The 27,461-nt window shown below is 48.3% G+C and overlaps 1 protein-coding gene across 1 annotated transcript in view; it reads left to right on the forward strand.

The window, feature by feature from the left end:
- LOC135827890 (uncharacterized) overlaps positions 1-27,461 on the forward strand; it is a 29,752-nt gene that overhangs the window by 403 nt on the left and 1,888 nt on the right. The window contains exons 2-4 of the mRNA XM_065340327.1: positions 12,237-12,566; positions 15,901-16,230; positions 25,194-25,955. Coding sequence (XP_065196399.1) covers positions 12,464-12,566; positions 15,901-16,230; positions 25,194-25,955 — 1,195 coding nt within the window. The 5' untranslated portion in view covers positions 12,237-12,463. The remainder of the gene's footprint in view (positions 1-12,236; positions 12,567-15,900; positions 16,231-25,193; positions 25,956-27,461) is intronic.

Raw genomic sequence — 27,461 nt, forward strand, 5'->3', positions numbered from 1 at the left:
AGTGCTAGTTTGGTCTGGGAATGAGAGTAATGTGTGATTCGTCCGTGGTCTGGTTGTCTTGGTCTTGGTCATGTTTTCTGTACGTATTAGTCCCTGATTGGTCGTCCCGATTTGTCATCGCAATATTACTGCTTGTTCTCGGTTGTTTCTTCGAGTCTTTTCCGTTGTCTTTTTGTCGTGTCCATTTTCGTCTTTATCCTCCTGTGCCCTTTCCGTTTGTATAAGAAGTCAGAAACTCTACCAAGTTTCAAATCTTTATTCTCACGATAGCCAGTGGCCAATAAGAGATAATAGTGTAAGAAAGGAGAAAGTTGTTTGCGCTGTTGTGTGGCAGGGGCCAGGGTGAGATGGCAGAACTATTTCTATTTCAGCCAGACAGACAGATGGACAGACAGACAGAGAGACCGACCGACGGCATGAGCAAGACCCGATTTGATGGTTATGTTTCGACGATTGCCTTCTTCAGAATGATAATCCTCGCATTTCAGTACCACCAAGAGTACATAACCAAGAGTGTGCAACTCGACGATCCCCCAGCCCACGACAGAATTTTTTTATGACATCAGTCTTTGGCGTCTGTTTGGCTCGCTGATGCCATCATGCGTAGCCAGAGATCAAAGTACAAAGAATTTGTACAGCACAGCTACGGTAGTCGAAGCAGAACAACGGATGATAGATTGATTTGTCTTGAACCTGACGAACTCTCACCGTATCTACAAAACAAGCGCGGGAATGCATACCCACTTCATCATACTTCTGCCAAAGAATGACGCAATAAAAAAATTTCGCCGTGGGGAGCCCATCGCAGCTCAAGATAGGAGTTGCACACTCTTGGTTATGTACCCTTGGTATCAGTCAATCTAGTATTGCCTGTCTGTCTGTTTGTACATCTGTCTGTATGTCTGTTTGTCTGTCTGTCTGTCCATCTGTCTGTATGTCTGATTGTCCATCAGATTGTCCGCCTATCTGTCGATCGGTCCGTCTATCTGTCCATCTCTCTGTCTGTTGTCTTTCTGTCAGCCAATATTACCGTATTTTCTGGCGTGTAAGCCACACCGGAGTATAGGCCACGACATATTTTTGTCATAAAATGCATAAGATGTTAGAAAATTTTACTCTCCTTGCTCCCAGCCCCATCCCATCTCCACCTTTGAACAATAATGAGGAGATGACTGAATAAGTAAGACTTTGTATAAACAAGAAGACGACGAAAACACAAGTAGGCAAAACAAACTCAGGATTGCCGTGACTCGCGACATCATAAAGATCCCGACTCAACGGACATGAAAGACATTTACGTTTCTTGCTTTGGAAAGTTTGTTTCTTTGTTTCTTTCTCAAACAAGATCAAATTTCAACGGAAAAAGGGCAGCTGCATCCACAGGCAGCTGGGCACAAAGAACATGCATAAAAATGGCGACCACGACCTTCATTTACGTGGCATGGTAACAAAAAGGAACTAGTGCAGCGACAAAACAGAAATGGAGAAGAAGTGAACAGCAAGGAGAGCGAATCGCTAAAATGCACTAGCCTACTGTCTGTACAGTCATGTAGTTAGTGAACGCGCAGTCACGTGGTCACGTACACATAAACGTCATACCAATACGTCATCATGGTCATGCATAACAAAAGGAAAGGAAAGGAACCGGAAAGTCACGCGTGAGCAAAACAAATCAAGAGCGCGAAAATACTCACGGGACGAAACATAACGAAGAATTTGTTTGTGAACAAAAATGCAAAGAATAGAGAAACGAAGGATTGCTTCGAAGCTACTTCGAAGTAGAATGAAATTAATCACTAGAAAGGACGATGGGGAACTAGACTTCGGCTAACCCAAGCGTGGAATCGTCCACAACGTAAGCAAGCAAGAGAGTACAAAATCATCGTCATGTAGTGCAAATATAAATTGGTTATTCCGAATTCATGTACATGTATTTCATCGCGACGTTCGCGACACTCCCCACAACAGAGAAGAAGAGCGATTGCAATTGCAGTAGTGTAGACAAAGTGTAAATGAGTGTGTGGTGATTGCTTAGTGTTCAACAAGAGAGTGTACTGTGTATAAATACATTCATGCAGACTATTTACAGAGTTTACAGAGTTATACTGCACCTTGACTTATTAGGTTCTTCAGGTTAGCACGGGAACCAGCGGCTGCACGGCGTGTTGGTCGAGCTGGTTGTTGCTGTGTAGGTTGTGCAGGCTGTACAGGTTGTGCGAGCGGCGAGTCATCGTGCGCTGCATCGTGATTCTCCGCTTGCACAATTGGGTACAACAGACATAGTGGACGTTGGATCGGCCGCTTGGATGGCAGAACAACTGTTGCAGATCTGATTTCACCATCATTACTGTTGTGCAGTTTGTCAATTCGTCCAATTAACCAAGAGCCGCGTGGCATCTTTTCTTCGTTGACTAGGACAACAGTATCCACAGCAGGTGGATCATGTGCTTGCAGTCTTCCATGCGCTCGAGGTGGATTGCGCGGGTAGTCAAACATGTGAACAGGCAAACCCATACCTTGCATTTCTCGCTTTCCTTGGTCATTGTCATTGGGCCGAAGTAATCGATACCAGTGTACGAGAATGGTATGCACCTGTTAACACGCTTGCTCGGCAGTGGAGCAAAATCCGGCATTGGGTATGGTTTCGCTTCCCATTTCTTGCAGTGGTAGCAGCTGTGCAATATTGTCTGCACGGTGGCCCGCCCACGAGTTATCCAGAAACGCTTACGCACCTCCATGAGCGTCTGGCTAGTACCGGAGTGCTGAGCGCGAGCGTGGCACAGTTGCACGATTAGCCTCGTGGCAGGATGTTTCCGTGGCAGCAGTATTGGACCAGATTCTGGAAACCTAGCATTCTTCATGCGCCCTGCGCACCGAATTAGGCCGTTGGTATCGATAAGTAGACCGAGTTTGGTAACGAGTTCCATTTTTTGTTTTTTCTGAATTGCATTTTTAATTTCACCAAATTCTTGACCTTGGATAACTCGTACACATTCCATTTCAGCTTCCTTGATATTGGTTGTGGTTAGTTGTGTTTGTTGTTTGCATTTGCCTTGCAGCTTCTGTACTGCCAGTTTCACGTAAGCCATTACGCGTACCGCTTTCGACCAACTGGAATACCTTTGGATAGAGATGAAAGGACCCTCCCCAGAGCAAGAATTGATTGCGACAGATACCTCAGTGGGTGGTTCTGAGGCCATTGCTGCAGCTGTGGCAAGTGAAGGGGATGGAAGTTCACCGAGTGAGCTGGTATCACCGCGTAGCCATTCAGGACCTTCCCACCAGAGTTTGCTGGCGTGCAATGCAGCAGCTGTTGCACCACGTGAGGGTAGGTCGGCAGGATTGCAATCTGTACTGACGTACTTGAACGCAATTGTCGGATTCGACCGAATTTCCATTAGTCGCCGCTGGACAAACACAGATTGCTGGTTCGTGCCATTGATCCAGTGTAGAACACAAGTTGAATCGGACCACAGAACAGTGCGGTGGAGATCAAATGGCAGTGTGTTCTGGAGGAATTTGATAAGCCGAGAACCGATTAGCGCTGCCATCAACTCCAAACGAGGAATTGTCATTTGTTTGAGTGGAGCTACCTTCGTCTTGGTGACGAGCAGGACTGTGGCCACAGCTGTGGCGCTTTCTTCACGGAGATAGGCAACCGTACCGTACGATTTTTCGGATGCGTCGCAGAACACATGAAGTTCGCGGCGAGTGACAGATGCTGGGTCAAGACCAGTGAAACGGTGGAGCTTGAACGTGTCTGCTTTGTCCAGGTCTTGGGCAATAGCCTGCCAATCATCTGCAATGCTGTTGGGAACCGGATCATCCCAGTCGAGCTTTGCTTTCCAGATGTCCTGGATCAGAAGTTTGGCTCGAACAAACAGAGGTGACAGGTAGCCAACGGGATCGTAAAAGCGAGCAGCAGCGGAGATGATGCTGCGCTTGGTGTTGGCGTGTTTGTGATCCACATTAGGAGAAATGACATTGAGAGTGTCCTCTTTCGTATCCCAAGCCAGGCCGAGGCATTTCACATTGTTGGATGTGGCCTTGTCGAAGTCTGGCAGGGTGTGGTTGAATTCATCACTGTTAGATGACCATTCACGGAGATTCATAGCGGCGTCGTTGAATAGGCTCTTTGCAGAATCATAGAGAGTACTGGCTTCGACAGCCGTGTTGCGCCCAGTTATCACATTGTCCACATAGGTGGAGTCGCGGATTTCATAACCGAGCGTGCTGTTGCTGTTGTCGAGATGGTGATGAATGGTGGCAGACAGCAAGAACAGGCTGGAAATAACACCAAACGGGATTCGACAGAAACGATATGTCACCAGGTTTGCTGGTGAGACTGGTTGAGAAATGTCCTTGAGCCACAGAAAGCGGGTGTAGTCCCGGTCTGGTTCGTCGAGGCCCACTTGGAGGAATGCCTTCTCAATATCGCTGGTGATCCCAACAGGGAACAGGCGAAAACGGACCAGTATGCCACCCAGGTCAGGAAGCAAGCTGGGGCCGCTGTGAAGGCAGTCATTGAGGCTGTTTCCATCCTTGTTGGTTTTTGCTGACGCATCGTAGACGATGCGGTGTTTGGTTGTTGTGCTGGCCTGACGCTGGACGCAGTGGTGTGGCAAATAGTGGACCGGCCCAGTGGGCACGGCATTCGGGACTTCCTCGATGATACCACTTGCATGTTGGTCTCTGATTGTCTGGTCGTAGTGTCGTAGGATGTCTGGCTGTGTAGAAAGCCGCTTGATTAGGGAGACGAGTCGACCTCTGGCCAGCTCATAGTTCACTTGCGGAGCTTTTTCCTTCCACGGCCAGTTGACTGTGTAGCGACCGTTTTCTTTGCGTATTGTGGCGTTGAAGTGTTCTCTCACCATGTCGTTGTCTGTTGTTTCTGGGTTGTCATTAATGCCCAGACTCTCAAGGCTCCACAGATCTTCGAGTGCAGGTAAGGTGTAATCCGCTATGGAATCTGCCGACAGATGCATGACGGTGTCTGGGGGCGTATCACCAGACACTTTGCCAGACGGAATAAACCCTAACTTGGACTCGACCAGCACTAGGTCAGCGGTAACGGATATGACCTGAGGGCCAATGGGGTGATGGTAATGATCACTTCCAATTAGTACGTCGACAACCACGCTCTCTGTTGCGAGGGGCGTGGGTTCAGCAAGATTTACAGACTGCAGAACCGGATATTTGGTGTAATCGAGTGGAAAGCGTTGGATGGGACATGTTATGTTGTCGACTACGTTGGCTATGACCGTAACGGTGGAGCCATCATCACACCCGACAGAGAGTTGCACACGTGGCAGACAGACAACCTTGCGAGTACTGTCGCCAAAGCCAGCCATGGCGATAGTGTCTGAACCATTGGCATCAAGTTGAAGTGCCTGTTGTGCTTCCTGTGTAATAAAAGACCGTGACGACCCAGTGTCAAACATGAGCCACGCGGGCTGGGTAATTGTAGCGCCGCCAATTGTGGCTACTGCTGTTTGCAGGATGACTGCATCCTGTTGTTGGCTGGGAGAGCTAGGAGCTGTGACACATGTTGTGTTGGCTTTGATTGGTGGTTTTGATTGTTGTTGTTGTTGGTGGCCAGTTCCGAATTTGGAAGGGCAGAGACTGCGGTGGTGTGTCTTCTTGTGGCAATGTGCACAAGCCCAGGGGTTCGGACAAGCCGGACCCATATGGCTGTCCCGGAAACAAATGAAGCACCGACCCTGGATTTGCTGGCGTCTGGTCTCTAAAGTTCTGTACCGGTCACATTCATCTGTGTAATGGGCTTCCTTGCAAAAGAAGCATTTTGCGCGTTGTGGTTTCTTGACCGAAACTGCCAACGTCTGGACTGGCCGCATGTCGCCAGGGCTGGCATTCGTGGACCGCGGTACAGTCATGCTTGACTGTGCAGAACCGACTGATGTTGGTCGAGCTGCTGCTTCCTTTGCCATGATATAGTCATGTAAATGTTTGCGGAGGCGGTCGGCGGACCACGTCTCCTCACCTTCAGCTAATTCCAGTTGAAACATGGCAGGACTCGGTAGCTTTGACGTGATCAGAGACACAAAAATCCCTTGGTCACAGTCTTCGCCAATAGCACTGAGCGCCCGGATGTGTTTTTCAACTGTGTCGTACAACTGGCGCAGTGATGTGGCTGTGTCATAGGCCGGTGGCAGATCGACCAGGGCTGAATAGTGGGCATTCAGCACCATTTGCTGCCTGCCGAACCGTTCTTTGAGTAATTCGACAGCAATTGGGTAGTGGTCGTTGTCGAGGACGATCCCATCAAGGACGTTGCGTGCCGTGCCCGACAAACATGTTTTTAGATACGCCAGTTTCTCTGCGTGGGATAAAGACGGGTTCTCGTGTACCGTGGATTGAAATACATCCCAGAATTCGGAAAACTTGAGGACGTCACCCCTGAAATTTGGTAATTCCAGTTTTGGTAATCGTACGTGATGGGGATGCGTGGACTGTGATTCGGAACGCCCAGGAGCATTGTTGGTGAGTGTATGGATGGCATCCAATAGAGATTGTGTTGTTTTGTTTTGCACATTGACAAGGTTTTGAATACCATGCGGATCCTCCGCTGGCAATGGGGCTTGGACCATCGCCATTTGTTTATTGTGTCTGATTGCCACTTGTTTTAATTTTCTGATTTTTGAGACCGCTGATTCTACCAAGACTGTCATTCCATTAATTTCCAGTTTCAGTTATTCAACTTGGGCACGTTGTCCCTTGGTGGATGCGGGCATTTGAGCAACACCATTCGAAAATTGATTCAATTTCATTTCTAATCGTTCGACAATGCTTCCAAAGCTTACCAGGAAGTCTTCAACGTCATTCGGGGGCACGTGCCCGGCAATAAACCGGTCAGCATCGTGCTCCTCCTGTTGCAGATCTCGCACCAGGCATTGAATTGAGCTGCTTACAGAAGTCAGTTGCACCGGTAGGGTGACCGTATCCATTTTCGACGTATCACTGTTGGAGCCTGACTCTGCTTGTCCGGACCCTGACGTTCCTCCTTGCGTCGAGGCCATGGTTGATTAAACGGGGTTTCGGCACCAAATTTTCATGTCGTGACTCGCGACATCATAAAGATCCCGACTCAACGGACATGAAAGACATTTACGTTTCTTGATTTGGAAAGTTTGTTTCTTTGTTTCTTTCTCAAACAAGATCAAATTTCAACGGAAAAAGGGCAGCTGCATCCACAGGCAGCTGCGCACAAAGAACATGCATAAAAATGGCGACCACGACCTTCATTTATGTGGCATGGTAACAAAAAGGAACTAGTGCAGCGACAAAACAGAAATGGAGAAGAAGTGAACAGCAAGGAGAGCGAATCGCTAAAATGCACTAGCCTACTGTCTGTACAGTCATGTAGTTAGTGAACGCGCAGTCACGTGGTCACGTACACATAAACGTCATACCAATACGTCATCATGGTCATGCATAACAAAAGGAAAGGAAAGGAACCGGAAAGTCACGCGTGAGCAAAACAAATCAAGAGCGCGAAAATACTCACGGGACGAAAACATAACGAAGAATTTGTTTGTGAACAAAATGCAAAGAATAGAGAAACGAAGGATTGCTTCGAAGCTACTTCGAAGTAGAATGAAATAAATCACTAGAAAGGACGATGGGGAACTAGACTTCGGCTAACCCAAGCGTGGAATCGTCCACAACGTAAGCAAACAAGAGAGTACAAAATCATCGTCATGTAATGCAAATATAAATTGGTTATTCCGAATTCATGTACATGTATTTCATCGCGACGTTCGCGACAAGGATGAAGAATGCTTTTCACAATATAGTAACACACACACACACACACACACACACACACACACACACACACACACACATGCACCAATGCCGCGCAGACATGGCATACATAAAGTGCGGCTTGCAAGTTGTAATCCAGAAAATAAGGTGTGTTTGAGAAGTGCTGGACTACCCCAAGACGAACTGATACAAATGAGCACAGGATCCCTCCAGCTAACCCTGTCCGGATTATTCGTTTTTTGAAGGGTCAAAATGGAAATGTTTATTTTTGGAATTTTACCCAAAGTGCTAAAACTCTTTAAAAAAAATCATTATTTCACCGAAAATGCGAAAATTATGCTGCCGTTACCATGACAACCAAAATGGCGTAAAACGTATATCCCTTGTCGTTCCAAGTGCACGTGGAGGAAGCGTGTGCAAAGGATGTGGTTGTTTTCGATAGTCGAAAGGAATCGATCCTTTTGTTGCAAAAATGCTCAAAATGTTGAAAAATGCTGAAAAACCCAAAATGCAAAAAAAAGCTGAAAAAACCCTGAAATGCGTAAAATGTGCAATCCGGACAGGCCTACCTCCAGCCCACCAGGCAGACAGCGGTTCACCATGATCGAACGCCCCCCCCCCCCCCCCCCAGGTTATCTGGAGAGACCCGCATGCCGAGACACATTATAGAACAAGGCGCTAATAGTTCAACCTGGATTTATCCTCCCACCAAACCCGAATCTAGCAGCTTTCCTACGTTTTCGGCAGTGCATGCCGAGCACGACAATGCCCGACGCAGAACATGGAGAAAAGTGCAAGGTAGGAACTCGAAACAAGAAAATATGGAACGTGTGAGGGGCACCACATCGAGTAGGTCGATGGGGACATCTAAACAAATCTAGCGACACAGTTTCGATACCGGAGTACTACAAGGCAGCAACTCCATGACGACCACCAGTGCAACGGACAGGGCAAAAAAAAACAGAATTAGAGCAAAGTTACCCATGCTGAAGTCACGATGAGCATGCGAAACCAAGTTCCAGATTGGAAAGCGGAGAGCGAAAAGGAGCGTGCAAATTCCGTGCACACAACAGGACAGTACAGTGTAGTCAGAGCGACATCAGAGCGACATGGGAACAAACAACACAACTGGGCTAACCAATACCTGTACAATGAGCAACAAGACTGCACATCAGACTCAAGCACAAGGGAACACACGGCTGTCAAGAAGAAGCATATTAGAAAGATGGAGTCAGTTCGAAATGGCATGGTAACCGCGCACGTGCTGTGGTCCGTCACTTGCTCATGTATGCACGCAAATGCAAATCACGAACTCACAAAGATTGTCTTTCCATTTGGAGAAAATATTTTCGGAGATTATCGAGGTTTGCCTAATCTTTACTTGATTGCAATGCCAGTATATCCTCCCAATAATTAGAACAAAGAGAGCTAATGATGGCTGCATTGCTGAGTTGAAGTAACAATCAACTCTCCTCAGGTCCTCAGTACAGTGCCAAAGGCACACGGCTGCAATTCAACAACCCTCATTTCACGATGATGGAAACAATAATCGAGAAAAAGAAAGATAGAAAAAAGAGAGACAAAGACAAAAAATGACTGAGGGAGAAAAACACACACACACACACACACACACACACACACACACATATTGCACGCATGCACGGATCTCACAAAAGTGTTTACTAGATCATGCATTACAGTTATACTTATTGTTCCTGTACTTCTCTAAGTCTAAAGATAAGAAACTAGATGTGACGAGGAACCTACTGATACTGTCTGCATGGCTAAAATAGCGTAGTTGCACTTCTGCTAAACACCAAAATTAGAGCGTGGCTCACCATGATCGGACCTCTAATTTGGTAATATTTTATGAACACACACGCACACACACACACTACAAAAAAATTCACGAAATAAATAAACCAAAAATAAATTTGACCTGAATGGCTTGAACGAGGCGAGGTAGACATAGGCGAGACGAGGTTTTGATACATGTATTCTCACTCATCATTTCGTAATGTCCGCTTCCCTTATACTATTAATCGCCTTAATAAAGTTATTGTCTCCTCCTATTCACTTTTTTTGCTTCACATTATCATATTCATCAATCAGTAGGAGCTGTGGTTGGCTCTGGCCATCCCGGCAAGAAGGCAGATATGCCTGTTCGATTGGTGAATTCAAATACAAATACTATACCAATACCATACCATCCAGCTCTCTTCCCAACCTATCACCATCGTTGAAGCTGCAAAGCGCCTTGGAGTGTATTTACCACCCGACCAGTCCAACACAATCCACCTTCAGACCATCCTGAAAACCTTCCAACGTCGTGGTTATCTGCTATGCTTCATGGGACGGCATCTTGCCGCCACAGCCCTTCTACTTCTATATAAAGGTTTTTCCGACCTGCCCTGGAACACGCCACCTCGGCCTGGTCCTATGCCATCACCAAAGCTGAGCTGGAGCGTTTTTAAAAATATTTTACAAGCCAGAGTAGCTAGGAAGTATTTGCTACGTAAAAAAGTCAATGTTGATAGATGCGAAACGAAATCCCAGTTAAATGCCCTTTGTGACTTAGAGTCCCTGCACTTTCGCAGACAAGTATCAGCTCTTGCTACTCTATTTAAACTTATACATATATCTCCAGAACATCTCCAACATTTTCACCTTTCACTGTCTCCAAGTCCAAGAAGACCAAACAAACTTTTAACATCAATTATCACGGTGTGCGTTTTTCTTCCCTCTTTTCCAACAAAGCTGCAATGCTATGGAATTGCCTACCACCTTCTCTTACATCTATAAACAGCCTCCCCGATTTCAAGCATTCTCTCTATCAGCATTTTCGCCGATATATTCATTACACTGACGGTATCCCAACTCCTTTTAAAATTACCAGATTTTGTATGCCTCGATCTATTTCCTTAGCCTATCCTCGATTAACTGCTCCCTCTACATAAAGTTGTCATTTCATTCTTTTTGCAGGAGTTCCCCTCGACAGGCCCAAAGCCTTTTGAAAATCCTTTATAAAGTACAAAATACCAAAAATTCCTTGCTCTACCTCCTTGAAGGGTGAAAGTTACCAGTTGTCCTACAGCGATGGCAGTTTTTGCTTGTTGGACCCCCCCCCCCCAGCCCGCACGAAATACCTTTCTAATAATTCCAGGATGCAATTGCAGCTCCAGACAGGAGGAAGAAGAACACCGTGGAAAATAACGGCAACGACGTCCAAACTCTCGGGAAACGGCTGAAGTCTTCCTGAAGATGTTAACATTGAATACCCATCGGTTACCAGCGTGGTTTGGAGACTTTCACGAAATACCTTTCTAATAATTCCAGGATGCAATTGCAGCTCCAGACAGGAGGAAGAAGAACACCGTGGAAAATAACGGCAACGACGTCCAAACTCTCGGGAAACGGCTGAAGTCTTCCTGAAGATGTTAACATTGAATACCCATCGGTTACCAGCGTGGTTTGGAGACTTTTGGTTTGGTGACCTTAGAACGGCTGAAGACGCATTGCGCTTGACCCGAGTTGAAATTTCGCCCTTTCAACCCTCCCCTTGGGGGGAGGGTTGAAATCAACCCGGGTCAAGAAAATCGTACAAAATGTACGGATTCACGTGACCATACAGGACTCTAGAAGTGGACTTTTGGCGGCATATCAGTATTTGACCCGGGTCAACTGTCTTCATGTAAACGCTCACCTATTTTGTCGATCGCTCAGACTTTCAACCCGGGTTTGAAATTTCTCATGTAAACACAGCCTAACAGCCGTGAACAAGGTTCTGCTTATTTACTATACGGCGGGACCGGACACAAAAAATTGAAAAATTTGAAATCGAGTACAAAGTAGAGGCAACCTACGGCGCAGAGCAGACAATTACAAAGGCATGCTCACCTGAGTAGGAGGTCTTATGAGTGGTTTGGACCCTCTTGAGACAAAAGTAACTGGGCCATGGCGAGGGTGCGGAGAGGAGACAAAACAAACCCTGGCACGTAGACGAACTCAGGGTTGTGGATGGTAAGCTGAATAGCTGGGTGCCAACTGTCGTCTAGCTAAGGACACAATATACCCCTCTCGCGACCGCACCACGCCACAAAAGGCCAACTGTTTCGTTGGAGAGAATACTACATGTACTTTGCACTTCCTTTGAGAAGACGACTGGACATCTGACGAATGCCTCCCAATGGGGACTATTGCTGGAAGTGTGTACAAAGCGGGTGACTAAAATGCAAGTGTGTACCATTGTTGCAAAAGCGCAGCAGCGTGTACCACGATTCAGCAGTATGTACAACTAGTGTCAGAATCCCAGCAGCATGTACAACATTTTCTTTGTTTGCTCGCAAAACCCTCTGCCAGCATGCAGACTACCCTTGTATGGCCGTACAAGAGCAAAGGGTTTGGCCAGCGATATCTAACCATGCACTCGTTATCTTCTTTCTTCTGTCCAGTGTGGTTTGGCGGTCACGACAGGGTACCATTGAGTAATGATTGTGAAGCCAATGACTTCTTCACAGTGCCGCCCAATTACGGAATCGCTACGACTCGGGCAAGCTATACATACGCGCAGAGTGCCTGCTCTGACCTCGGTCTAGCGCTGCCATCAGTGACTACTGCACCGCAGTGCCTGCACAATTTCGTATACGTCTCGTTGCTGAGCAATGCGAGCTCGGAAGAGATGGTTTGGGTCAAACACGATAACGGCACTTTGATGCGACGCAGCTCGCATGGAGACACACATGTGGCATCGATGGACGACACCGCCAAAATAGTCTGTTACAGTAAGTCGTTAATGTCCAGTCACACTTTGCGCCGAATGCCATTCTACATAACCGTACTATGAAAGTTCATTAATAAAGGGGTGTTCGCTTCGGATCTACAGGTTTCGGTGGAAGCTATTTCCTCTGGTAGATCGGAATGAGAATGGCATGACTCCTCTGTAGCCCTGTCATGATATGAACTTTTAATGCACAGAATTTCTGTGTCTCATTATCTATGCTTCTACCACTACTGGCCTCCAGGCGACTGGCGTGTCTTTTTTTTTAACAAGCCAATGATTATAGCAAAGAAAATGACCTAGGAAATGTGCGACCATGCACTAGAATTTGGTGAGGACTCTCCCGGTGAAAATTGTAAACAATCCTGAAATTCTAACCCAGACAATTTGATTCCCTTGGAAATCTAGTACCTGTAGTAGATCAACACCTGGAATTTCAGGAGGATGTGATATAGGAAATAGGGGTTTCCCCAAAACATACTCTTGGGGTCCATTTGCCCCCCCCCCCCTCCTCCACTGAGACAACTGTTTAAAAGTTTATGACTGTAAACCGCCAAACTTTTGCGGCGGCTTTATTTAGCGTTTTGGCAAACTGGACCAGTTAGCGGCGATTAATTGTAGCGATTTTTACCTTCCACTGAAAATCTTAAAGAGTTATGTTTTACGAAGTCTCAGAGTGCTGGGACGCAGAGGGCAAGAAGAATGAGAGAAGTAATCAAAGAATAAAAGAATGAATCAAGGAATCGAAGATAATCATAAGGTGAGTACTGCAAGAAAGGATGGTGTTTTCGAAGAGGGATCATCAGAAGGCCTTCTCTTCGACCTGCTGAGCCACTGCAATACTAATGGCGATAAAATTCAGAAGACTACTTCGAGCAGTACAACACTAAAATCTATGCAACAGCAAGCTGGCCAAACACTCCAACAAGTTGAACAACACTCTCCACAACACTGAGACATTTTCCAGTCGATCGTTTTATTCTCTTCTGCAATTCTGGTTCAAGTCGCCGTACTCCAACGACAACTAGGAAGACTGGTGTTGGTACGTTACTTTCAACAGCTGCGCGCTTTGGACTGTAACCGTGCAAGCATGGATCAGCGCTAGTCCACAGTCTGTGCAGTGCATGTACAGACAGTACACGATCGATCATCGACGCATCGCGTAGTACATGATTGTACAAATTTCTTATCCGCGTGTCAAACTTTCGCAATTCGGCCCTGCTCTCGAAAGTCGCGAAAGTCAATCGCTCACGAAAGTTTGTCATTTTACAGTATAACCGTAGCTATGCAGAAGACGTTACTTCAATAATGTCTGGCGCTAGCCAGGGTCCACACAGCTTTAATTTGGTATTTGTTTGTTTGTTTGTTTGTTTGTGTAACGCCTGGCGCTATCCCGTATCTGTCCGGTACCGTACCATCAAAGACAGCTGGCCTCAAACAGCAGGCCACAATATTCAAATAGGGCTTTCAAATGCAAGATCATAACGTGAAGCAACTTGAAAGAATGAGTATGAATGCGAAGTGTATGGGGGAATGCATGTAGGGCAATAGCGCGGGTTCGAATCCCAGGTCATGCCTTAAAAAAAGGGGAATTGAAAATTTATAACGTCCCTATGCTTTTTTGCCTAGGTCATCAAGGTGGTAGACGGTATTACCCTTGATCGTACCTGTCCCGTACCGTACCATCAAAGACGGCTGGCCACAAACAGCTGGCCACGATATTCAAAGTAGGGCTTTCAAATGCAAGATCATAACGTGAAGCAACTTGGAAGGATTAGTATGTATGCGAAGTGTATCGGGGGATGCATGCCTGATACAGGGCGATAGTGCGGGCTCGAATCCCAGATTATGTCTTTAAAAAAAATTATACTATCCCTATGCTTTTTTGCCTAGGTCATCAAGGCAAAACAGCATAGCTTTGGGCCCTGAGCTTCCAAGCTCTCTTGTTAATTCTAAGGAGAAATTTGAGGCCTATCCAATTTCGAAAGGAAAGTATAAGCATCAACACAATCCACACAGTCAAGTAAAACAAATTTAGAAACTGAACGATTTCGTTCCCTCCCCATCATGGGGAAGTTTCTTTTCTTTTCTTTTTTTTTACGAAAACCACACACCATTTAATGGCTAAAAAGCGATGAGACATATGGAATGGCAGGAGTGGGGGGGCAGGGGCAGGAGTGGGGGGGGCAGGAGTGGGGGGGCAGGGGCAGGAGTGGGGGGGGGGGGGCAGGGGCAGGAGTGGGGGGGGGGCAGGGGAAGGAGTGGGGGGGGGGCAGGGGCAGGAGTGGGGGGGCAAAGGCAGGAGTGGGGGGGGGGGGGGGGCAGGGGCAGGAGGGGGGGGGGGCAGGGGCAGCAACTACTGTAAAACGACAAACTTTCGCGAGAGATTAACTTTCGCGACTTTCGCGAGCAGGGTCGAATCGCGAAAGTTTGACACGCGAAATTAATTTGTACGATCGATCGTTTTGCAACAGATCTGTAAAGTACGACTCGTACTCGTACATGCGCATGCATCACTCACTGCACTGACTGTACATTCACAGCGCTGATCGATGCTTGCACGGCCGGCTATGTCCAACCAAAGCGCGCAGCTGTTGCAACGACGGGTTACGTACCAACACCATTCTTGCAAGTAACCATTGAAACATTAGTTGTCGTTGAAGTACGGCGACTTGAACCAGAAGAGAATAAAACGATCGCCTGGAGAATGTCTCAGTGTTGTGCAGAGTGTAGTAGAACTTCTTGGAGTGTTTGGCCAGCTTGCTGTTGCGTAGATTTTAGTGTTGTACTGCTCGAAGAAGTCTTCTGAATTGTGTCGCGATGAGTATCGCAGTGGCTCAGCAGTTCGAAGAGAAAGTCTTCCGATGATCCCTCTTCGAACGTGCCATGCTTTCTCCCAGTACTAGTACTTACCTTATGGTTCTCTTTGATGCCTGGACTCCTTCTTACATTCCTTGATTCCTTCTTTCATTCTTTGATTTCTTCTCTCATTCTTCATGCACTCTGCGCCCAGCACTCCGAAGCTTCGTAAAATAAAATTCTTTGATTTTCGGTGGAAGGTAAAAATTAATCGCCGCTAACTGGTCCAGTTTGCCAAAACGCTAAATTTAGTTGCCGCGAAAATTTGTCGTTTTACAGTACAGGAAATAATGGAAAAAATGTCAACTAGGTATAATTAATTATAATACATCCCAACAGTACGCTTGTACGTGAAATATAAACCGATAATACAAACTGAGGCACCGCCGAGGTTTGTATTACCGGTTTATAGTATAAACCATCGTAAAAAAATATCACTCTTATTGTCTCATTGTGTCCTGTTCTGTGTGACACCTCAGCGGACAGAAGCAAGAAGCGAATGTTGTCGAAGGTTTGTAATGGGCGCGACGTTTACATACCATGGCTCGGCCCGAAGCCCAGCCACTCCTTAATGCATCCCTACCCAGGACAACCCATTTCGAGTCACCTATGCCCAGGACTCTTTATAACGTCTCATGATCTTCAAACGGACAACTGTGCTGTTGAATTTGCAAGGCAGACTATCTCACTACTTGGCGCCACCGACAAATTTGTGGCAAGAGCTGCTGGCGGTGGGTATAGCCTCAACCCAAGAAACCTGGGCGAGGCAAATGCTTACATGTGGGGCAAAGTGCTAGTAGTGTGTACAGGTAAGATTCCTTCTTCCCTGGAGAAAATGCTGGTTTATACTAGTTCCCCCAGCGTTGTTTGCATTAATTCTTATACGTGGTGCGCGTCAGCAATATTGTCGCTTATCTTTCAGCTTTGTTTCTATGTCGCCAATGCTCACTCGGCAGCCCATTTCATCCCAATTTTGGTAAGTAGGTTAGTTTACTAGTACCTGAAAAGTCTAGCTAGATATCGAGTGTGACGGGTGGGTGACTCGGATTGATACAGCGCTGCATCGAAATAGACTATCTTGTCACACTGCGCAGGCAAGAGCAGAAAAAAGTAATCGGCTACTAGGAATCAGTTCCATTTTGCAAAACGGCCGACAACGCTCACGTCAGGGATCACTCGACGCGCTGAGATCGCAGTTTCCTTACTTCCAGCTCGACACTCGGAGTATCCAGCAGATCGTGGAGATTTGCAAGCACTGCACCCATCGTCGTAGTTCAAAAGAAATCTTGCAAAGAACAGAGACTGATTTGAACCACACAGACAGCCGTGCTGCCCACGCGAAGTCCTATAGAGAAAGTGACCGTCAGGATTGACTTCCCTTTAGAAAATAGCCAGGCAGCAGAGAGGAAGAGAGATGAGCTTGGGAAAGCGAGAGAGTCAATCCCGAGCAAAAAATATTTGTCACCAGCGCCGAGAGCAGCGACGAGGAGGACCAAAAAACAGTATGAACCCTTCCTTGGAGAATAAAATCCTCATGGCCAGTTGTCATTCTATACCTTACCTTCCATCATACCAAGTTTTATCATCTCAAGTGCACGCATTGATGTCTAAGTTCAAATTGTCGAAAGATTAGCGACAATATTGTTGACAGAAGACCAAGTAACAATAAATGCCAGATCATTTTGATAAGCTAGAGTATGTTAGAAAAGGGGGCTTCTCAACTGACAACTGCTCTATTCAGTTGGCATTCACACTCGGCACATGCGCTGGATGGAACATTCTGTATAAGTGATGTCGAAAAATTATGACATTTCAGGCCAGTCACCCATCGTCAGAACCTGACGATCTGACGATGGTGACTGGCCAGAGACGTCATAATGTTTCAACATCACAAATAAAGAATTTTCCATCCAGCGCATGCGCCGATTGTGCCAAGGTGGCATGCCTGGCCACCCTGTGCACTAAGTTCTCCAAAGCTAACTTTGGTGAAGTGCCAGCGGGGGGGGGGGGGGGGGGCACTATGCTCGTCAGCTGTCAACAGTTACTGCCACCACCTTTTGGAGCTCCGAGCAAGTCTTCAGGGTACCTGTAGTTTATGATGTCTAGTAGATTGTTACCTTGTATCATATTGGACGAGGCCATGGATGGTGCTGGGGACTCCGTGCCAGCGTGGAGGAGTCTCTCCTCACAGCAATTGCGGGAGACATCTGCCAAATTCCATTGCCCGCCTGGCGCCCAACCGTCAATATTGCGGACACCCTGGAGGATCTTGGCTATGCTGACCTTCAAGCTGTGCAGCTAAGTGGAAACCGTTCGTGTATCGTGACCTTTTTGTCTATAGATAGTGCCGAGAAACTCGTTAGTGAAGGGATGATGGCTCATGGTGAACACGTGACGCACGTTTTACAGCCTACACTGCAATTGCATGTCACTGACCTCCCAGTGTGGATATCAGACGAGGCACTTTGGAGAGCCTTGGGTCCCTACGGGAAAGGCGCTAGTACGGTACATCATGGGCACATAACGACCCACCGAGGTTTGAAGGTGGCGTCTGGTGTACGCCATTTAGCTTCCACCTTGCTCGCCATGCACTATCCATTCCGTCGTACATCAGGACAGCTGGTCGTCACGTGTTCTCTGTACGGTACACTGACCAGCCAAAGACGTGCAGACTGTGTGATTCACCAGACCAACTGGATACTCACTGCCCAAAGGGAAAGCGTTCAGTACTGGAGAACGAAAAATCTCCACCAAATAATGAGCAAGCAAGTGTGCAACAGCCGGCTGTATGCTCGTATTCTGATGCCATAAACGGCTCCCAAGCTCCGCCACAAAGCGAATGCGAGGTGGAGAACCATGGCAACACAGACCAACCAGCCATGGCAGCAGACATTATAGTGGAAACCTCAGCGGTGGACACACAGGCGGGGGCACCAGCAGATGGAGCGGTGATCGAGCCCTATCCTGGGGTATCTGAAGTGCTCATGGAGGTACCTGCACCAAGTGCAACACCCACAGCTCCCCAACACCCACCAGTCCGTGGAAAGACCAGTCACCAGTCTCCTGACACACCACCAGGTGAGTCTCCTGACACACCACCCGATCTGTTTGTTCTGGCAGTTGGCAAACACACATTTCGCACAACACCTGCAATGCCCAAGCAAATCGACCTACAGGTCCAGAGGGCCAATGAGGCTGCAGTGCTTGAGCAGCTCCACATGACGGCAAGGATTGCAGCACGCAGTCGCAGTAGTTCGCTAGACCGCAAGATCAACATGTGCTTGTAAGTCTCATTCATAGTTAAACACGGACAATGAGCTTAACCCACGCGCTTACCCATTCATAAGTAGATAAGTAAATTTTCTGTTTTGTTTTTGGTGCAGTCTTATGTCAGGATGTCCCCTTTCCTTCTCTAATATTACCAAAATGTACTCTTAATCCCAATGCCAATTCATTTTTCCCTCGCGCTATTGTGCAACCCCCGCACCACACCTGCGTCTACTGGGTGAGATTCGGGTCCGTTGCTTAAACATCTGCAGTCTTCGACACAATGCTGCAGAGCTAGAAGACCTTATTAACCTGAATATGTGGGATGCATTTGCCCTTTGCGAGACGTGGCTGAACAGCACCATATCTGATAATGAGATCCACATTCCTGGTTACTGTGTTGGACGAGGCCATGGATGGTGCTGGGGACTCCGTGCCAGCGTGGAGGAGTCTCTCCTCACTGCAATTGCGGGGGACATCTGTCAAATTCCATTGCCCGCCTGGCGCCCAACCGTCAATATTGCGGACACCCTGGAGGATCTTGGCTATGCTGACCTTCAAGCTGTGCAGCTAAGTGGAAACCGCTCGTGTATCGTGACCTTTTTGTCTATAGATAGTGCCGAGAAACTCGTTAGTGAAGGGATGATGGCTCATGGTGAACACGTGACGCACGTTTTACAGCCTACACTGCAATTGCATGTCACTGACCTCCCAGTGTGGATATCAGACGAGGCACTTTGGAGAGCCTTGGGTCCCTACGGGAAAGGCGCTAGTACGGTACATCATGGGCACATAACGACCCACCGAGGTTTGAAGGTGGCGTCTGGTGTACGCCATTTAGCTTCCACCTTGCTCGCCATGCACTATCCATTCCGTCGTACATCAGGACAGCTGGTCGTCACGTGTTCTCTGTACGGTACACTGACCAGCCAAAGACGTGCAGACTGTGTGATTCACCAGACCAACTGGATACTCACTGCCCAAAGGGAAAGCGTTCAGTACTGGAGAACGAAAAATCTCCACCAAATAATGAGCAAGCAAGTGTGCAACAGCCGGCTGTATGCTCGTATTCTGATGCCATAAACGGCTCCCAAGCTCCGCCACAAAGCGAATGCGAGGTGGAGAACCATGGCAACACAGACCAACCAGCCATGGCAGCAGACATTATAGTGGAAACCTCAGCGGTGGACACACAGGCGGGGGCACCAGCAGATGGAGCGGTGATCGAGCCCTATCCTGGGGTATCTGAAGTGCTCATGGAGGTACCTGCACCAAGTGCAACACCCACAGCTCCCCAACACCCACCAGTCCGTGGAAAGACCAGTCACCAGTCTCCTGACACACCACCAGGTGAGTCTCCTGACACACCACCCGATCTGTTTGTTCTGGCAGTTGGCAAACACACATTTCGCACAACACCTGCAATGCCCAAGCAAATCGACCTACAGGTCCAGAGGGCCAATGAGGCTGCAGTGCTTGAGCAGCTCCACATGACGGCAAGGATTGCAGCACGCAGTCGCAGTAGTTCGCTAGACCGCAAGATCAACATGTGCTTGTAAGTCTCATTCATAGTTAAACACGGACAATGAGCTTAACCCACGCGCTTACCCATTCATAAGTAGATAAGTAAATTTTCTGTTTTGTTTTTGGTGCAGTCTTATGTCAGGATGTCCCCTTTCCTTCTCTAATATTACCAAAATGTACTCTTAATCCCAATGCCAATTCATTTTTCCCTCGCGCTATTGTGCAACCCCCGCACCACACCTGCGTCTACTGGGTGAGATTCGGGTCCGTTGCTTAAACATCTGCAGTCTTCGACACAATGCTGCAGAGCTAGAAGACCTTATTAACCTGAATATGTGGGATGCATTTGCCCTTTGCGAGACGTGGCTGAACAGCACCATATCTGATAATGAGATCCACATTCCTGGTTACTGTGTTGTCCGCTGCGACCGCAATGGCCGCCAGGGGGGGGGGGGGGGAGGAGTATGCATTTTCTACAAATCAAAGCTCTCCCTGTCTCACCGTCCTGATCTCCATGTAGACGGCCTTGAAGGCATCTGGATTTCGGTAAACAGACGTGGTCACCAGAATCTCATAGGCTGCATGTACCGCCCGCCCCACTCAACAGTCTCCTATTGGGAAAGACATGATGGAGCGCTTCATAAAGCAGCACTGTTGACACCATCTATGACTGTGCTTGGAGACTTCAATGTCGATGTCTGAGCCGGCACAACATCCCTGCACTATCAGCGCTTCTCAGATTTGGCAGCATCTTATGGCCTCAGAAACCTGGTCAGAACGGCCACTAGAACCACACCCCAGTGCCCCAATGGCAAGATCATCGACTTGATTCTCACAAGTTGCGATGATGCCCGGAGTTGCGCCGTAGTGCCGTCTGACCTCAGCGACCATGATGTCGTTCAGGTCCTCTTGGGCCTGCACTCTCAAGTGCCCAGACAGGCATGTGACTCGAGGAAGCCATTCCACAACATACGTAGCATGCACATACCTGATTTCCGAGACGACCTTGATGCAGCACACCTTGATACCTGGCCCCCGGATACTACACTTGATGACAGGTGCTCAATTTGGCACTACAAACTCTTGGCGATCCTTGACAAGCATGCTCCTCTCCAGTGTTCTACTGCCAAGCGGAAGCAGCTACCACCCTGGTCGGATCAGCACCTCTTCCAGGTAACCCAGCGCAAGAATCGGCTGCATAGGCAGTGGCGGGGAGACAAGGCGAACGCTGTGCTCCACACTGCATTCAAGCGCGCCCGTGCGAAAGCTAGAAATGCATACCGACAGAAGCGAGACACTTACTTCCAGGGACAATGTACAGCAAACGCAGGAAACACCAAGAAGCTTTGGCGTACCATTAACAAAGTCACCTGTAGAGACCGTCCCCATGTAGAACCCTCTTGTACGATCGAAGATGTCGCCTCAGCCTTCCACAAGGTGGTTACTGATGACTGTCGACCGCAAAATTTGTCTGCTCCCCTCGGGCCTCCACCCCGCACTTCCCTCCCCAAGTTCTCACATGTCAGTATCGGTGCTGTTGAACAGCTACTCCAGCAAGTTAATCCCGCGAAGGCAACAGGCAGCGATGACATACCAGGGGCAGTCTTCAAACTCTGCTCTGACGTCTTGGCGCCGTCTGTCACTAGCCTGTTCAATGCCTCGCTGTTGTGCGGACATGTGCCCTCGGCGTTCAGGCTAGCTAATGTCATCCCACTGCATAAATCTGGTGATCCATCGCTGCCAACTAACTTCCGCCCTGTATCCCTTCTACCCATACTCTCCAAGCTGCTAGAGAAGTTGGTTCAGAAGGAACTCTCATCACCTTCCTGGACATAACATCATCGTTACCTACAACCCAGTTTGGTTTCAGGCTTGGCCACTCTACCGAAGACGCATTAGTCCTTATGTCAAACCGCATTCTAACAGCCAAGGACCAGGGTTTCACAGGTGTGTGCCCGTTAGACATGTCCAAAGCCTTCGATAAAGTCCAAAATGCCAAGCTATTGCAGGATCTCCACAGTGTCGGGGTGTCCGGTACTGCCTTAGACTGGTTCGCCAGCTACCTATCCGGTCGCACTCAACGTGTCGGTCGGGGTCCCGGACTAGCTCTATATCAGCTTGCACGAGTGGTGTCCCCCAAGGTTTGGTGCTGGGCCCCATTCTGTTCAGCCTTTAAACCCGCGAGGTCCCCGCTGTAGTTGGCCAGTCCGAGTCAGTTCAATTCGCGGACGACATTGCACTCGCGTGCAGCCGGCGAACAGCACAGGAGGTATCTGATGTCTTATCTGCTTCGGTTTCAATCCTTGCAGACTGGCTGATGGATCGAGGCCTGATCCTCAATGCTGGCAAGAGCCAATTAGTGCCAATTCCTGCCGGCCGTCAGCACACAGCTGATCTACAGGTCGTCTGCCATGCCACTTCACTGCCTAGTGTGCTAAGTGCTCGTTATCTTGGTGCCACAATCGATTCCGGCATGTCCTGGCATGCCCACATTGCCAAGTGTTCTGCACGCGTGTCGCAGAAGATCGGAGCACTCTGGCGAATGCACTGCTGCCTGAATCACCAGTCACGCATGTGTCACGTCCCTGAACGTGACTACTGCTGCCTGATAGTCCTGTGACAGCAGGATCTACCTAGTGAGCAGCTCTGTGCTGAGCTGTCACGCCCTTTTGGGACAATGTGGTTTGGCCAGTGTCTTGTCCCACGTGCTTAGCATGTAGGTTGAGCGACACACGCTTTCCCACATAGGTGACATGCCTTCTTGGCATGACATGTCATGTGATCCAAGGCCGGAACCTGGTCAGGTAGGTTCTCGCATTGTACGTTTCCTGGAAGTGCTTCACTTCCTGGAAATGTGACTCCAGGCTTTGTGCAAAACCACGTCACTACGACGTTCTACAGGTTTCCACGATGCCTCGGCGCTTCGTGCAAAGAGCCAAGACTAATATGACATTGTATAACAAGAGCTAAGTGCAAGACAGGAGACGTGTGCAAGAACCAAACCGTCACCGCGCAAGAGGTCAGAGTATCACGCAAGCAAGACCAAGAATGCAGCAGAACTTACCATAAAAAGCCGCTGAACTATGGCACGTTGGGTGAGCAGGCTCCCCAACGTGACCCTCATATACTCACATTGTACTCTAACGTGGGTGAGCGGGCTCCCCACGTCCCAATTTGGTCTTTCTTCTCTCAATGTCTTTCTTTCTCTTTCTTCTCGAATGATCACCGTACGTATATTCTGCATTTCTGCTGACTGGCTGCGCACATTCCGGTTTGACTTGTTCTGCTATTTCCTGGAATTACCTCGCAATGATCACGCCATATATCTCTGAAGCACCCTATAAAAGAAGCTCTCATTCTCTTTCTTACTTCAGTTCAGTTTTAGTCTAGTCTAGTCTACTCTAGTCTAGTCTAGCAGTCGAGACTCGGTCTCAGCTCTCTGTCTTCGTTTACTTTGAGCTCGAATTTGATACTACTCACAACGTAAAACTAACAGTCTTTGTCTGTTGATCGTGTGGGGTTGAACTTGGACCAAGCCAGCTATATTGGTTGGCCCCTGGGTTGTGTTGGGCTTGTCGTGAGGCCACACGTCTATATTCAGTCGCCGCTCGTAGTGATTTCGGGGTCCGGTCACTGTGAGCCGGGGACGCGACACATGACCTACTTTAGATCGCTGATCATGTCTTACCTGCTGTATATTCCTCAAACGCGTACTCTAGCTCACTGCAAAGAAGGTACCTCGACGATCTACAGGTCCTGCAAAACAGTGGGGCTCGTGCTGTCTTTGGCCGCCCTCCGCGACCTGCTGGAGCGCATGGCAGTGTTCCGTGTGTTCCGCAGTGTTCTGTGTGGCAGAAGTCTTCAATCAGAAGCTAGCATACCTGGTGTGACGCTGTCGTTATGCACTGGCAAGTCCAGACTTGCAAGCCCTGCTAACCCCCGCTGCATCCGGCCCTACGCGGCTCCAATCTGCCATGGGCCTGGCGTGCCAGTTTCCCATTCGGTTGCGGAGCGGGGGCGCTTTGCTTGCAAGGGTGCTGTATAATGGAACGCCCTCCCCAGCGACATCCGTTCCATCCATCACGCTCGGCAGTTTCGCACGCAGGAAATCCCCTATACCTGTGCCCTGTAGATGCTGAAGACAAGCGAAAGCTTCTGTTTTTTCTGTTCTCTTCTGTTGTACCCATTCTCCTTCTGATGTACCGCTGACTCTACGCTGAAGATCTAAGTATTTAATTCTCATTTTGATTTTGATTTGGATTTGGATGCAGTGAATGGGATTTCGATCTTTGACCACTTTGTGGTGGGTCTGATCTACTCACCTCCCACCGCTTAGGAGCTGCATCTGCGCCTTGATCCAAGAGGGTGGTGGCGTTCCTGCGGATGCGGAAAACTGGGCCTTTGGCCGAGTCTCACGCGAACCGTGAATTTTTTTTGATTTTTTTATTATAATTTTCATATTCGCTTTCATGTTATTGGGTTCTCTGCCCGTTTGAATTTGCGAATCAAAATAAATACAAACAAACTATTCAAAAGAGGGCTTTATTTGTTCACTGGCTCTCGGAGACAGGGGTACCACGCAAGAGGGGGCTCTAATCCCGCGAATACGGTAAGGCATGCATACCATAGTGTAAGGACTACATACCGCTCCGTAAGGGTTCCATACCCTGTGTAAGGGTTCCATACCCCTGTGTAAGGGTTCTATACCCTGTGTAAGGGTTCCATACCGCTCCGTAAGGGTTCCATACCCCTTTGTAAGGACTACATATCGCTCCGTAAGGGTACCATACCCCTGTGTAAGGGTTCCATGCCCCTGCGTTAGGGTTCCGATAACTTGTGCAAGGGTTCCATACCCCTGTGCAAGGATTCCATCCCCATGCATGCTCCCTATCCTGGCTCTGCCTGAGAAGTTGCAATGCGACAGGGCGTGAGATTTCCCCTGTCTTATCCTGACTTGCCCTCTTCTCGTGTGTTTTCACAGAACCTGTTGTGTGCAAACCACAGTCAGATGTCAATGTTTACTTGGTTGATGCTTCCCCTCGTCACACATTGCTAGCTAGTGTACAGGGACCGCGCAATATTGAACTGAATGGAAGGTCCGTTGCAGACTTATACAAATGGTTCTACCGGGACACGGGCACAGCTGTTCACGGCTCAAGGCTGATTTTCAGGAAAAACACCCATCCCCCAGACTACAATATACTCACGGCATCAGACCTGGATTACTGGAGTGGCTCAACCCCAGAAGATGTTGGCAAGCCTCAGGTCATTGACATATACCTTGGTGTCTTGCCATCGTCTTTGCATTATGGGCCACGTAATGAAAGTCTTTGCAAGGTTACTTTTCGGATTCTTCGCCGCCGTCTCCCACGGTTATACTCTCCTCGGCAGCAGTACAATGCCGCGGCGCAGGGGACTTCCCGGTTGCGAGCTGCCTTGCTGGACATTGCAGTCAGCTCTCCCGCCACCGGTCTGACTAACATGTCGATCTGCGGTGGTGATGACGCAACCTTACTGCAGTTGCTCTCTGCTACTCGTATAAGGAGTGGCGACAGGCTGCAGTTTGCGCTGGATGTTGATTTTAATGGAGTCACTGATCTATCCTTTGTTGGGAAAGTGGTGCGTATCGATCTGTGCTTGGAAGATAATGCATTGAATAAGATGGCACACGTTGGAACGCATGCCTTCACAGCTAAGTTCAATGCTCAATCGAAAACAAGTATTAACATTCTCATCACCACCAGTAAGTCACTTCGCCTCTTTTCTTTTTCAAATCTTTTTCCAACATTATTCTGGAATTATGTGTTCTTTTCGACTCTCTCGTACACACCACAACAACAACAACAACAAACTCTTCTACACACATACGGCCTCACACAACATGTCAGATTCCCTACTTACATCCACCGACAAACACCTCTCTCATGTCTAGACCTTGTTGTCTCCTCACTCCTCAGCAATGCTGTTCATATCCAATCACTTCCACCGTTTGGCGCATCCGATCACACTACTATCAGTGGCCACATCAATAATCAACTGCCCCCATAATTAACAACTCCCCTCGACGATCCAGAAGCACCACATTCTGGTCATGGACAGACAGCACTATCCACCTTCTTCGAGAAGCCCTTTCACGCACAAATCTCAACCACCATCCAAACAAACACGACCCATGCCCAGTTGACACCTTCTGGCGATCCTGGTGCGACAAAGTCCTGAGCATCGCCCAAGAACACTGCCAAGTTACTCGCACTCACCCCCCTTGGGACAGGAAGAACGTGCCAGCACGACCATGGATATCAAAGGGCCTCTTGAAAGAGATCAAGGATAAGCACAGAAAACACAGAATATACCTTCACTCACGCTCGCCCGACGACTGGAACACGTTCACTGCCCAAAGAAACCGTGTCACCACCCTCTTGCGTCGTGCAAAATCGGATTTCGTAAACAACTCAACAGCCTCCTCTACTTCCCTACACCGCCTCATGAAGCACCTAACTACAGCTACAAAACAACGCATACCCGAACTCGTCAGCCAAGCAACTCCTGCAACGACACCAGCACAAAAAGCCGCTGCCCTCAACGAATTCTTCATTTCACAGAGCAAGCTGTCTGTGACCAATGCGGATGAGCAAACTCCAGCCATCAACACCACCCCTGACATCCTCAGTCCCCTTCAAGAAATCTCGACTTCCCAAGCTGAGGTCGAAAAACTCCTCCGCGGAGTTGATACCAATAAAAGCCCCGGGTTCGACTCTATTCCAAACCGCCTACTCAAAGAAGCGGCTAAGGAACTTGCACCGTCGTTATCGTCCCTCTTTAAGGTGGCTGGGGCTGATTGCTCAGCGCATCGAAATGAGTTTTGAAAATGGCGCTCGTTTCCATGGAATCGGGGCGCTCCGCGCGATCGGCCGCGGTCGCGAAGGGAAAAAATTCAAAAATAAAGAAAACGACGCCGTTCGTTTTTGTTGTTTTCGAGGAAGTTCAGTGAACTGGTGAAGCAGCAGTGGTTTGTCAGAGGAGATATCTGTCAATGTAGGAGTTTGTCGGAATATTCGTTGTAGGGTGCTGGTAATGTGGTGCCAGGACAGGTTGTGATGGGACGTTCACGCGGCAGGTACAAGGGAAAGTTTCGTCGCGGGAGTCTTGCAGAACGTCTGAATTTTTTTCGTAACAACTTCGCTGTTGGAAGGACTGTAGCCAGCCAGCGACGAAGGACGAGGATGTCCTCCTCTGCTGTTGCTTCAAG

This window comes from Sycon ciliatum, chromosome 12, assembly GCF_964019385.1.
Source record: "Sycon ciliatum chromosome 12, ocSycCili1.1, whole genome shotgun sequence".
NCBI classification, from domain to species: domain Eukaryota; kingdom Metazoa; phylum Porifera; class Calcarea; order Leucosolenida; family Sycettidae; genus Sycon; species Sycon ciliatum.